General features: G+C 43.3%; 2 protein-coding genes across 9 annotated transcripts in view; one reads left to right on the plus strand and one right to left on the minus strand.

Moving 5' to 3' along the window:
• Positions 1-1,137: 1,137 nt before the first annotated feature.
• COMMD8 (COMM domain containing 8) lies at positions 1,138-9,522 on the minus strand. 4 transcript variants are annotated; one of them, XR_015794181.1, is made up of 6 exons: positions 9,364-9,522; positions 7,435-7,590; positions 6,382-6,534; positions 3,019-3,174; positions 2,689-2,920; positions 1,138-2,133 (listed from the first exon to the last, which is right to left on the minus strand). XR_015794181.1 is itself a non-coding variant. In XM_088131206.1 (5 exons), the coding sequence occupies exons 1-5, from the start codon at positions 9,403-9,405 to the stop codon at positions 2,113-2,115; spliced, it is 528 nt and encodes a 175-aa protein (XP_087987332.1). In that variant the 5' UTR covers positions 9,406-9,522; the 3' UTR covers positions 1,138-2,112. The 4 variants fall into 4 exon arrangements, 2 of the variants coding, with proteins under 2 accessions (XP_087987332.1, XP_087987331.1); XR_003085985.2 differs by lacking the exon at positions 9,364-9,522 and adding an exon at positions 9,114-9,215; XM_088131206.1 differs by lacking the exon at positions 2,689-2,920.
• The window catches only part of ATP10D (ATPase phospholipid transporting 10D (putative)), a 60,571-nt gene continuing 56,098 nt past the window's right edge, over positions 9,520-13,992 (plus strand). Inside the window, exon 1 of one of the 5 annotated variants that reach the window (XM_088131196.1) lies at positions 9,520-12,003. The gene's annotated coding sequence lies outside the window, so the exon portion shown is untranslated. The remainder of the gene's footprint in view (positions 12,004-13,992) is intronic. The other 4 variants (XM_088131197.1, XM_088131198.1, XM_088131199.1 and 1 more) reach the window with 4 other exon arrangements.

The following is a 13,992-nucleotide window of genomic DNA, read 5'->3' on the forward strand; positions in this document are numbered from 1 at the left end:
TGTATTGATGGTATCTGTCACTGGAAAGGTTGTTAAAAATGTATAAAGGGACTTCAGATATATATTGGAAATGTGAACAAGGAAGGACTATCATCTTTGTTGGATATGTAATAAAGCTAAAAAATTTTTGACTCAGATACATAAATTAATTCAGAAAATTTTGAAGATGAATATACAATCAAAACCACAGACGTTTCTTTTGGGGCTGATGGATAAACAATTGGAAAAATCTGACAGACCTTCGTTTTTATATATGATAACTGCAGTGAGGCTTTTATATGCTCGAAGGTGGAAAGACTCAATATTACTTATGATGGAAGAATGGATGGTAAAGTTGTTTGTGCTGGCTGAGATGGCAAAATTGACAGCTTTGATTAGAGAAAAGTCATTGGATAATTTTAATGTTATTTGGAATCCCCTTTTGGACTTTTTGCAGGAAACAGAAAAAAATGAAATTATAATATATGGATTTGATAACTAGTAAAATTAATAGATTATAGAAAAAATGGATGTTAAGTTGAAATCTTGGAGTAAGAGTTTAATGTATGTTTCACTTATTTCTGCTGTAAAGGAAGTCGAAAATCGTTCTTTTATTTATATTTCTGCTTTTCTGTTTCTGCATTTCGCTTTCTTTCTTTCTCTTTTCTATTCTTATTAGTCCTTGTTCGTTTTTACCTGGGTTTTTTTTTAATTTAATAAAGTTATTATAAAAAAAAATTCTTTAGTAAAGTACTAGCCCAGATCATTACTGTTCACAGAAAGAGTTTAAAATTATTTAGGGTCTTCCTTTTTTCTAATTCCACTTGTGGTTCCAGTTCTTGTTTTTCCTGCAACTCCATTTCAACTCTCTTATATTTTGAATATACTGTATTGTTAATTCTCAATACAAAGAGCATGCATCTAGCTACCATAAAAGGCTAGAGAAATCGTAGTATCACCAAAGACAGGCCTAGAAAGCGAAACCGTGATTGCTATTGTCCAACACCCAGCTTTTCAGAACCTCCTCCAACCATCTTCAAATGCTTAGTCAAGTCAGGCCCTGGACAAACTGATTTTAGTAATTACGATAACAGATGGATTTGTTCTTCACTAGCCTAGCAAAAAGACAAAACATCTCCATGTAAAACAAGAGACAAATTGTTTGAAAGTCTTCATTTAAGTAGTTTATTTATAGACTTATACAAACATATACTGCATTTTGCTTTCAGGAGGGAAAAGTATGTGAACATTTACATTTCTACAAGTAGAATTATGTAAGCTTGGATTTAATAATAGCAAGGGCTGTTATGTGGGCTTGGATTTTGTAATAATTGTTTTGTTGCTACTCTGTAATTCAAACTTAAAGTATCTCATAACCAAAAGAACACATCTAAATTTGATCTACCCAGAAATAGAATAATAAATCTTGAGTTGGCTGAATGGTCTAATCAGATAGGGCTAAGATACAACACTGTATCAATTCTGTCATATACTCAATATCTTATGTTCCATTCATTTCAGATAACCCAGCTATAAAAATATTTACTGATTTCTCCCACATTACTCTAATGTCAAAAGTCTACTTGACATGGATGGGAGTGCTCCTAATGCCACCTTCAATCTGATATACTTAATTAAGTGGGCATGCTCCTTTGTATTTGAGGAAAGAGCTCAGTTTGGACTAGAAAACATTGCAATTGAGAAACAAGTATTTTGCTTTTAAGTATGACAATCACATGGTAATCCTAATATGTGACTTTTTAAAATAAATCCCAAGCAAATTGGAAAAGGAAATTTCACACTAAATAATTTGACACAACTTCTGCTAATGTAAGATGATGTCCAGTGAATTTTCAGCACCTTCAGTTCTTCAGAATTTCAGTTCTTCAAAACTTTTCAGACATAGTGTAACAATCCAAGAAAGCTTTGTTCCACTGCACATTTCTGCAACTTAGCCTAAATGTACTTAATTAATGTTGGTCTGAAGCAGATTAGCAGTAAGATTCTTGGTAAGCTTGCAATTCTCATCTTCTTTTATGTGCTGACCTTAGTCTCTCAGAAAAACATTTCCTTTTGTATTTTAGAATAAATGTCCTGTTTTTCATCACTGGGAGGCTCTGAGGTTGCTTGGAATCATTTCAGCTGTAAAACAACCTTCAAGGAATCAAAAAGGTAGAAACCATTAAATGACAACAGCTTATTCAAATATTCCATAATATTTTAAACTTTACTGTGTACACATTACTGCCCTTATATCTTCTCAACCAAGCCAGACCATGAAAATCCCAACAGTTTCCATACAGTTATGGGACTGGCTAACAATCTTCTCCCATAAGAAAAAGGGTAAACTTTCATTTGCCTAATGAAACAAAAGTATCTCTTGAACATCCCCAAAGATCAAATAAGAGTAAAAATGGGACAGCCACATGAGCAGAAAAGTAATTTCAATCAAAATTAGAATTGTCACCCAGTTGTAGGTGAAACAAGCATCCTGTATCTGCTGGTAGGTTGGACCTTTCATGCTGCCAAGATACTCTTCTTTAGAATCAGGAAAACCCAATTCCATTGGTCTTTGGTACCCTACACTATGGCAGAATATAGAGCACAGGTTGGACTTCCTTATAAACAGAAAACAATTTTTTAAAAAAATCTTCTACTATATTTTCTACTATATCTTATCCAAAGTCTATCCCAGCAAAGATACAGTACTCATTGGGCAACAGGGCTGTGGAAATAGGAGCCACCGGCAACATGTCTGGGCGTGCACTGACACATTCACAGGGTTGGGCACCATCTTTGAAGCAGCTCTTCTGGGTCATCTGGAAGATGGAGCAGTTTTCATGATTCAAGAAAGGATGCTGTGCTTGTGCAATGTGCGGTGTGCAATGTGCTTTGGAAAGCACTCCTGAATGCCCTGCACAGCCCAGCTGTACAATGGTATCTGCAAAAAGGCAGGCAAAAAGTTTGCAATTACAAGCATCCCTAGATTCGCCAGAGGAACCAATCTGGCCATTCCATGTTTTAAGCAAGACGACGCACCTTGTTTGCCGCTTCCAGTGAACTTATTAGAGTCTGTAACTCTTCTTTATTCATTTCAACAGAGACCAACTTGACGTCACCACTGTTAGACAGATCCAGATCAAGGTTTAAAAGTGGCATCTGGAGCATGGACAACTTATCGCTGGAAAGCGCAAGCTGTATAGGGAAGCAGAACAAAACGCAATTAAGACCAGCTTTTTATCAGAATTCATGGAAGAAAACACTTGGCAATACTTTTCTTCTTTTTAACTTTATACCATGATAGCTGAAAGGAACAGAGGCTGTGTGTAAATGGGAACCCTCATTTGCACTCAGAAAGAAAACATGAAATTTGGAACAGCTCCTCTTTTTTCTGAGTTTAAGTATGTTGTGCCGATGCCTCCTGTATCCTTCAGTACCAACCTCAGCTGTAGATCATATTCCAAGCAGAATCAAAGCGTGAATCAGTGTGAACTGCCTTTAATTCTAGTCATAAATGAGGAACATAATACTGGAGATATAACTAAGTCTAAGGGAAAGGGGAAATTACTAGCTTTTCAAGAGGCTATATATAATTCCGAGTGGTTTTTCAATTCTGCAAAATACAGATTTCCACTAAGTTTTTTTAAAAATGAAATTTATATACAAGCTTCTAGAAAGAGTACAGGTAATGCTACCACCATTAAGCAACTAAAAACACATAACGGCAATTATTCTTCTGAACAAATGATTACTTTGCAGCCAGATGTTCTGCAAACTACTGGTTGTACTGTTCTCCTCAGGGTTGACAAAGCTACTATCACAGGACTCATCCTTTTCTATCATTTTTTAGATTTCTTCCTTAAACAAACAAGGAAATGCTAGTCCGCAAGCCATATAAATTCAGGGAAAATCAGAAGTGCTGGCGTGCGTTTATTAGAAAAACAACGACCTACTAACTACTACACTGCTAGAGGGTGAGACGGTCCTACACCAGATCACACTTACAGGACAAATCTCAGAGGAGATTTCACATATGGAATCTTAGGAACATGTTGCAGGTGCATTCACAAAATGGCTGTCCATTTGGACATGGCCGGTTACAAAATATTCATTTTCCTGAAAGCTCAATGTTAAGGCCATCCTTTCTAGCCACCTGTGACACTCCCTATTATTTTGGGGGGCTTGCCTGAAAAGGTGGGTACAATTTCAAACAAAGCTGCAATCTAAGAATGCCAGCTGAACCTTTATGGGGCATAGGGATGTTCCTGAAAATCAAGATGATGCTAGATTTCCTATTTATCTTTTAGCTGAAAGAATTTTTAAAAGGCCTCCCAAGGAAGACATTCACAGGCATAACAACCATGCTCAATATATTAAATAGATCATTCCTGCACTGCCCAGTACAGTACAGTCTTTCCTCAACATGCCCCTTTCCGGATGGGTTGGAACGGCAGGTTGGGAATTATTCCAGGTGAGCACATCTGGATTGTTTTCAGTTGAACAAGGTTTTCCTCCTATGTACCTTCAGATGAAACAGATTCTTATAGGTGATATTTCATTTCACTTTGTTACTAGCAGAGGATATATTTGCATCATACAGTATTACATATTCACGTGTTCCAATTTACCAAATTTCATCAAGAAGCTATAAGCTATTTTTGTTATTATCACTGTTATTTTTAGCACATCGAATTTTATGGTCACATTTTTCTGCACCTCCGCCACCAGAAACTGTACTACTTCCTTCTCCTCGTTTTTCTTTCCAGACCAGGTTCATGGTGACAAACAGCTGTTGCAGCTGTTCCTCAAATGCAAAATCTTCTCTTTCCTTTTGCACTCTGGATACCCAGGTAAAATTAAAAGTACCCATGGATGGCCTATGTGGTACCTTTGTACATTTTGTGATATTATTTATGAAAACAAAAGTAAATTAGTATGCTATAATAATGGACATGCTACATATCCCCTTTTTTCCCCATAGTCCAATGTATCCGAACTTAAATACCGTATTAGGGGAAAAAGAAATCAACACAGCATCTAATCCACCCTAACATCCACCTACAGAGATATTACGTATCACGGCTCATAATTTTTATTTCTGAATAAAGACGCATCGGGTTGTGCATCTAAAATTTCTTTGAAGGAAAAGTTAAAAATATGCACCTTAACACATCTTACTTTTAAGGCAAAAAGAAGACACTGAAATATAAAACACTTTACTATGTCCAAAAAGCAATGTATATTCAGTAGTCAGAACAGAGTAAAGCCAATTGCAATTTTCAGGCAGAAATCCTTTATCACCCACACAGAAGTAAGAACCATTAGACTTGATGGACTTTCTTTTTGAATAGCTACATAAAATTGCCCAGTTTCACTACTCACTGTAACTATTAATGTGACTAATTCATTTTATCAGATAATGCATATTTACTTGCTGAAGTTTGCTGGTCTATGACCGTAATAAAGATTTGATTTGATTACTTGCTGAAAAACATTCACAGAAAGATACAGCAGTGATTGCTTTTCATCACTAGCTGCCAAGCACAATAAGACTTAATAGCCACGCGTATCTGAGCTTCAAAAATCCAAACCACCACCAGATGATTGCAGAGAATTAAAGTATAACGTATCTTTCTGTCACCGTTTAGTGGTCATCTGGATTTTTGCAGCCCAGATATGGTAACTTTAGACTTCAGAAAGGGTTGCTTGTCTGAAAAGCAGGATTATTGTCCCAATACAGAGCAGCCGTTACTTACCTTGCTAATTAATATTTTTACATCTGATTTTACCTAGTTAATATATATGCAGTGGAAAATATTTACCAACAACTGTTCATTTTTATGAAGGCCCAGTGCTTGTCTACTCCTCTGAATATTCAACCTTCTTTGATATCTCTCTGCTTTCTTCTATTTGTCTTCCACTGATACCTACATTGTAAGCCTTAGCCAGATTGTGTAAAGAATTTCAGTTAGCTGATGCAAATGGGTCAGTAATAATAAATGTCACTTTTCCTGAATCCCTGCTGTGGAATTCAGGAACTCCCTTCCCCAAATCCCATCTGGCAGGGTTTCTATTGCATTCAGACCCTGCACAGTGAGTTATTCAGCCACCTACTGAACTGCACCAATGTGAAACGTTCAGTCTCATGCCACATCCTGACCGGCATGCAACGTGATTTCCACGCTTGGCCTTCAGACTTAGAAGGAGGCGTAGAAGTTCCCAAGTTAAACGAAAAGCACTTCAGCTATATAATTTGGGGATGGAGAAAGGATCTTTCTTTTGCTGAACTCTGCTTCGGAAGCTTTTACATGACAATCCTCAGCTGATCTCCCATCTTCTCTGCTCTCAGACTCTTGGATTCCTTAAACATTATACAGACGAGAACGGAAATGCGAGTCTCACCTTTAGCTGCCAGTCAAAATTCAGGAGCTGCGTAGAGCAAATGGCATTTGTTTTTTCAATCAGGGCATGCCTGATGTCGGGTCTCCTGCCTTTCAAGCAAGTCAGCACTGCTCTCTGAGTGTCGGAATTTAACTCGGTCAATGGTGAAACAGCCTACAAAGACGAGACAGTAATTAGCTGTAAAAGAGCAAAGATCAAATGGGCACCGCTGTAATCCAATAAAACTAAACTACTCTGGTGCAGTTGGGAAACACTCACGCACCACCTTTGCCTGGAACTGCTCTCACCGCTCGAAGGAGCAGGCAGCTGACCTGCTGCAAATATTCATGTGTTCTACGTGAGATCTCGCACTGCGCTCTTGCTTTCGCTTAGTCCCGTTCTTCAAAGCTGTCACTCAGAGGGTCCCAAAAGAGGGGAGCGTCACCCCAAGGATTTCAACTGTAGAAAATTAACGACGTGCGTCGCTCTCCCCACCAAAAGGCACGGGCCCAGAGTTGCTTCAGCTCGATTATTATCAAGCCCCTGCAACATTCCCAGGTCATTTATAGCGATGGTGAGATAATATGGGCTTACGGTTTAACAATAGAAAGACAAACGCTACCCACTTGCTGCTTTCTTGTTTTTGTTCTTAAATCCTTGAAAGGTTTATATTTATATGTTTATTCCTTATGCATCTATCTGCTTTCCTCCAGGAACAGCACTGGGGTCATTTAACTGCTATTTTTCCAGAGAGACTAGACAAGAAGGGAATTCTTAGCTAAAAGATTCCTTCGCTTTAAAACAAATGAAGAGCAAACTCATCTCAGAAGCCCATATAATCTACTGAAATGAATGAAGGGGAAAAAATCAGCCGCTTTTAAACATAGGCAGGTGGATCTCCAAGCAGGTCTTGCACTGAACCCCCATCTCCAAAGACAAGAACTCCAGCCAACTAAGTTCTCCTCCACATACAAAGCTTTGCTTATAACGTTCCTAATAAGTTTTTTCTATTAAATAATTTTGACCTAACCAGCAGAATTAAGTCTCCCTTTTTAAAGCCACAGGCATTTATACCTCTTCATCAGAAAGATCTTTTCCAACTGTTCTCCTGAAGTATGATGCAGTTTGTTCTAGAACCTCCATCCATTCTGTCAAATTCCAAATAGTGCTGTAGTCTGGATAGCGAGGGAAGGCATGGCCACACAGCCCATCAATGACTTTGTGAAGGAACTGGAAGAAATTAAAAACAAGACTTGACATGATTTCTTAACTGTCATGACTCAGTGGAAGTAATGCATGAGTCACTCTTCTTTTTGTTTCCGTTCATAATAATTCCACAACAATCATAATCATAAGCAACAATAGCAAATTTATTTTATTGTTCAGTGTTGGATGACTTTTAAATCAACAAGATAGCCACTCCTGAGCCTGTAATAAAATAATTAATTAAAAATAAAGACAGGCTCCTCTAGAGCTTCTAACTGTGTTTTCTTTTCCAGAAAGGCAAGGCAATTTTGCTCAGGTTAGCAAATCCCAATCAAAGCTTCCCTGAATAAAAAAAGTGATCTGTAACCTTTGGAGATCATCTGTTCTGTACATGCACAAGTCCATATGCTGGGTGCATCTCTTTCTAGCCCTTCCATATGTAAGAGTGAACCCAAATATACAGAAGACAAAGCAAGAAAGATGCTACTCCACTTTTAATGAACCATTCAGTATTAGGAAAATGTCTGGAAAATCCTATTTATTGCCCCCAAGAGGAGGCAATAATGGAAGGGCAAAAAGTGACCCATGCAAAAATATTATATTATTAATAATAATCATATTGATATAGCCACCCATCTCATGTAAAGTGCCTCTGGGCGGCGTAGAATTCAAAAGAACAAATACATAAAAAAGAATTACAAGTAAAAATAACTATAAAAGCACACACAAAAAAATATGGCAGTCAGTTTCCAGTGGTAATCAGAGTTACAACAAAATAATTAGTACCAATCTTTAAAGCCTCATCCAGGGCAGCCCCCAATCAATGTCCTAAATCAGTATCAAATTCGGTAAGCTGTGCAGGCCCCACCACGAACATGTTTATCATCAACCACCTCCTTGGCCCATCCCGTGGAATAAAACGCCGTTGGAGCAGGTCGGCCCCCTCACAAGAGTTTACGGCCTTCCTCGTTACCCGGATCTTTTACACGTTCTGTGCACAAGCTTGTTAACCACCAAGAGATACCGGAAAGGGCGGCACATAAGAGCTGGTGGGCAGCTCTACACGTTTGATAGAAAGATATAAATAAAACATTAGCTTTCCTTCCAAATGTATTTTTTGTTATGCCAAGCAACTGAGGGCTAGGAAGGAAAGACTGGAAAGAACAGAATAAGAGTCATTAATGATACAGAGATGGAAGGGGCCACGTAAGCCACGAAGAACTCAGAAAAAATGGCTATTTCTTTTTTGTTGTTGTTGTTATTATTAGCTTTTGTTCTTATTATTACACCCTGAGCTTGGCTACTATTAACCTCAGTCAGCAATCTCACGGATGGATACGTTGCATGAACTGTGCATGTCCACAATTGAGCGTGTTGGGCAAAACCAGAGTTTGGGTCCATCCCGTAACCAGCACCCGCGTGTTGTGTGAACGGCCCTTGTGCCCAGGAGCGCTGCTGCAAAGGCAAAAGTGGGGCAGGCCAACCGCACCCCTCCAAAAGGCCAGGGGGATCCAGATGCCAGCCTGTAAAGCAGGGGATGCTCCTACCCAGGGCTGCAGACCCAGGTTGACCTTCCAGGGAGAGACCAGGTATGGCGTCCTACCGCGCATGTGCAGGGCAGCTCGCCCGCGCGAACTGCTCTGCGCATGTGCGGCTAGTTCCGAGCGTGCCGCGCCCGGAGCGAGGGGAGAGGTCCCAGAGGGGGCGTGCGGGGAGGGCAGGCGCTGCGGCGATCCGGGTCCTGGCCGGGCACGCCCCTCACCTCACCCCACCCCACCCCACCCCACCCCCGCTCACCTTCGCCGCCTCGGCCGCCGGCAATTTCTCCAAGAGCTTCATCCTCCCCGCGCCCGCGCAGGCGCAGGCGTCCCGGCGGCGGCGGCCTCGCGCGACATTTCCGCCTCGCGCCACATCCGGAGAGAGCGGCTTCCCTCCCCCTCCCTTTCTGTTTGAAAAGGGCGCCCCGCGCACGCGTCTCCTCTGCGGACGGTGGCTGCGCGGTGCCGGAACGTGCTTCTTGCGCTTCTTTCCCGGAGCGGCGGGGGGGTCACGCTGCGCGCGGTGGGGCCGGCCCTAAAGCAAACGGGGCCCGCGAGTTTGGAAGCGCGAAGTGCTGCCGGGGGACGGACCGGCCGCGGAAGCGAGGCGGATGCCAGCGCGAGGGGCCCGGGCGGCGCCTCGTTTGGCGGCGGTTGCGAAGGGCACGCGGCGCCTCGAGAGCCTTTTGCTTCTCTCCGCCGTGCCGCGGAAGGGCCGCGGCGCCGGAAGGCCCAAGCCGGGGCCGAGCGCTCGAGGGCGCCCCCGGCTGAGGAGGCTCCGGAGCGGGCTTGGTGCGGACGACGAGAGGCCGGGCGCGACTGCGGGCAATAAGGCAGCGTCAGAAAAGAGCTCGCTCGCGCGCGCGCACGTCTCCGGCCTCCCTGGGTACGGGAATGATCGCAGTTGTGCGGGAAGCGGAGGGCAGAGGAGCCGGGCCCGCGTTAAGGACGACCCGTGGCTAAGCACGGGGAGCAAAACCCGAGTTAAATACACAAGCGTTGAGTTCGCGCGCAACTCGGCTTACGGTTGTGGCTTGCGTGCAGATCCGTTGGGGACGGAACTGGTCCTGAAGCGGGGCTGCCGGTCGTAATTGCGCGACGCCTTTGAGTTTTGGAACAAAAAGCGCAGGAGGAAGCGCTTCGTTGCGGGAAGAACCAGAAATCCTCAGTGAAGAGTCCCCATCGTGAGCATAATAGCTATCGCCACAGAGTAGCCCATGATACCCACTTGCATCTTACTTAGCGGTAATGAGGCCTAAGCCAATGTAAATGAGTGCTTACGACTAATACATAGAAACAGCCCCCGCCTGCAGACTTGGAATCCAGCGTAAGATCTTCATTGGGAGAATAAAGCTGCTCCTTAGCGCCGCTGAAGCTCCGTTTTCCTACGCCTCAAGCGCTGCACTAGTCTGTGCGCCGGTATTTTCCAGTCCACTTTCAAAAGCAATTGATGGAACGACCCTTCGGCTATCCCGACCGGAGCCCACTTAGGGCTCTAAATCATCATCCGCCTCCCATTCAGTCGGGGGTGAACGAGCTACGGCTGAAGGCGGCGTGATACGAAAGGGCTTCCTGTGTGCCGGGCAACTTTCTGTCCAGGCATGTCGGGACACTGCTCTATATTTGTTCCCAGGTGCTCTTTAAAGGTAGTCTCAGGTAGTGTGCATTCAAATCCAGCCGATCTGAAGTGTGACAGGCGTAGTTCGAAAAAATCTGCATCTACTCAGGTCGGGAAAAGACAAGGCCTTTTATTTATTTATTTTGTTTGTTTGTTCGTTCAGCGTATTTCTGCAGACTCACTGGTTAGCATTAAGCATTAATGAAAGCATTAAGAGCTTAAACACCTATGAGGAGCCACGCAGAATCAGACTGAGGGGTTGCGTAGTTCAGGTTTCTGCCTGAGAACAAACTCGGCCGCCGCCTTGCATCTGCCCTCCTCAGCAACTGGCACGGGAAAGAATGCTGTCTTCTTTACTGGGAATAAAATTAGAATAGTTATAATAATAGATGGGCATAACTATAAGTGGCCCTGCATCAGCGTAATTTTCGCGTAAAGTTGCACTGGTTCTTGGCTGGCTGGGGACTTCTGGGGGTTGAAGTCCACCTCTCTTAAAGTTGCGGAGGTCGAGAGCCGCTGCTCTAGGACGCATGGCCGGAAAGCCGCCTGAGGGGCAGAAGAGCCCAGCCGGCTCCTGCCAGTTGTTAGGACCCTGAAGACAACCGGGGGGTGCCCCCAGGGCCGAGATCCGAGGACGGCCAGCAAAGAGTCTGGTCGGAAATGCTGAACTCCACTGAACACCGTATCCCTGGTCCAAAGTTTCTCGGCAGTTTCGCTGAGCTGGGTGCAAAGGAAGCAACCGGAAAGCAGCGAGGAGGCGGGCGGGGGCGCGCGGGGTGCTTTGAGAGGAGGAGCGCGAAGGCGTCCGGTGGGCGAGGCCGGCCGGGGCGCGCTGCTCCAGGTGAGCGCCACCTGTCCTTCCCGCCCCTTTCCCCAAGCGGCGCAGGTGAGCGGCTCGCGGCCGCAGCTGCGGGCCGGCGGCGCCTGCCTTGGGCTGGGGCTGGGGCTGGGGCTGGGGCTGGGGCGGGAGCGGAGCCGGAGCCGGAGCCGGAGCCGGAGCCGGAGCCGGAGCCGTTCGTCCTCGGGCGAGCCGTGCCGGAGGACCGAGTCCGCGAGACGACCGTAAGAGGAAGGTTTGAGCTGATTCGCTTTCTGCCCTCCGCTTTGGCGTCCTCCAGCGTAGCGCTGGCTCCTCCGGAACATCTGGCAGACGGTCGGTCGGTCGGAAGTCTTACAAATGAATAGAAAGTTAGATCTGCCTGTTTTTTTTTTCCCCTTTGCAATCTTATACAAATCTGCTGCTAAGTTTAAGGAGTTTGCAGGAGTTGCACCCACTTCCGAGTATGTATATTAGATGCATTCACCCAAAATCTATTATTTATCTATCCTTCTGTCTATAGATTTATCGAATCTATTACTCATCAGTCTCTTGATACTTGACGTTAAACAGAAATTCTTCAACCAAGGGGTCTCTGAAGCTCCTCTAGGATGAACTGATTTTTTTCTGTTTTTATTTGGGGCAAAAAGTGAGCTTTTTTTTTTTCAGACAAATTCTGTATCCATTTTGTTGTGTGTCTGTGTGTTTGAGGACCAAAATGAATCCTCTTTGCTTTATACCTTAGACCTGCTCAACTTTGCTGAACTGGAATATCTGGGTTCATGAAAATAAAAAGGCGGTTGCGTGTGATCTTTGGAAATCTGGGAATATGGCAAACTGCATAATTTTATAGTTCCAGTTCTTCCTCTGTGTTCCAGTTAAGGTTGGCCAGTTGGAAACTACAAAATCTGCTACAAATTAAGTCCAGTAGCCTAACCCTGGAAGCCATGTCAGAAGATGTAGGTTCTGTATTCCATGATGGTCCTGCAGTGTAGGCTTGCTCATTTCTGGTACAAAGTGTCATGTGAACCCAACCAATCATAGCTGACTCAACACACCACCCTTACATCTTTCTTTAAAGATGAAAAAGCAGAATATTCATTTAAAAAATTAAATTAAATGTTTGAATCCTCTGGCTTTGATTGTATTAAACATCCTGTGTGTGGTGTTTATCCCCTGACTCTTCCTTAAATCAATAATTATAATTAACTGTGGGTAGGATGAATTAGAAAGGAATCAGAGCAAGGGACTCAGACACTGAAGTGCCCAACGTCTATTTGATAATACCAGCTATTGCTTTAATATTCTTAGGTCCTCATAGAACTATGAATTCTTGTACTTTCATTTTTTTTCCCAAATAATCAATTTGCAACTGTGACATTTAGAGGGCGTTACTGTCATAATATTGGTTCAGTCTGCTTTCATGGTCTGTTGGCTACAGTCTTATAAAGTCTCTGAATTTTATATGACGAAAGATAGGATGAGAAAATGGGCAGAGAATGGCAAACATAAGTCATAATGACAAGAGCGAGAGTTCTCAAAAACATCGTGGAATTCTTGAATGAGTAACATTAATGAATGCTACTGTTTGAATAGCATTCAAATAATCTTTCCATCCACAAGAGGTCCAGGATCATGTTTTGCTCTTTGTGGGGCTACCTTTGAAGACAACCTGGAAGCACTATGAGGTGTGGTGCTGCCTTATTTGAGGCACTGCCTCCTTCAACATGGTGCTTCCCATCCTGTAGGGTCATCAGGAGAAGGGCTGCTTAGGGTCTCAACCTACCGTGAGGTGAGGGGAGCTTGGACCTGGGGCAGGCTTTCCCCACACTGGGCCTGATGCTTGGCAGATCTGGGCTGTGAAGGTATGCGTGTTCCCTTTGTTGTTGGACTTCTATAAACCCATCAAGCCCATTTTATTTAGGCAGGCTTCTGGAGGGTGATGGTAACTCGGGTGGTCTTTTGGATAGTTGGTTTAGTTTGCTGTTGGTTCCAGCAGTGTCTTGGGGGTGTGGGTCAGAAGAGGCAAGATGGCGGTCACATTGTTAGGTTAAGGTCTAACAATGCACCTCTTCTGTGTCCTAACTCGGAGTGATTAGTGAGGACCAGGGTATTCTGTGGGTAAGTCACGCAGCAGACAATGTGCTTCTGGACAGAAGTTTACTGTGTTGAAACCTGATGGGCTTTGAGTTCTACTTGCTTCAACTGTGAGATGATTAATATTCATACAGAGGAAAAGTCATGAGACAAAATTCATGAAAGAACGGAAATAATTCTTCTGTAGTGAAAATTTGACAATAGGAATCCTAAGTATCCCATAAGAAATCATAAGTAAAATGAAGATGCAATGCACAATGTAGCAATTAGCAATCTTTGATACCACATACCCAATTTATAAAATCTAAGCCTTCCGTTTCAGATTAATTCCATACCAGTATATACATAGCCTTACC

Source organism: Python bivittatus, unplaced genomic scaffold (assembly GCF_059951505.1).
Source record: "Python bivittatus isolate LINGU-HERP-01145 unplaced genomic scaffold, Pbiv_v1 ctg000970_np1212, whole genome shotgun sequence".
NCBI classification, from domain to species: domain Eukaryota; kingdom Metazoa; phylum Chordata; class Lepidosauria; order Squamata; family Pythonidae; genus Python; species Python bivittatus.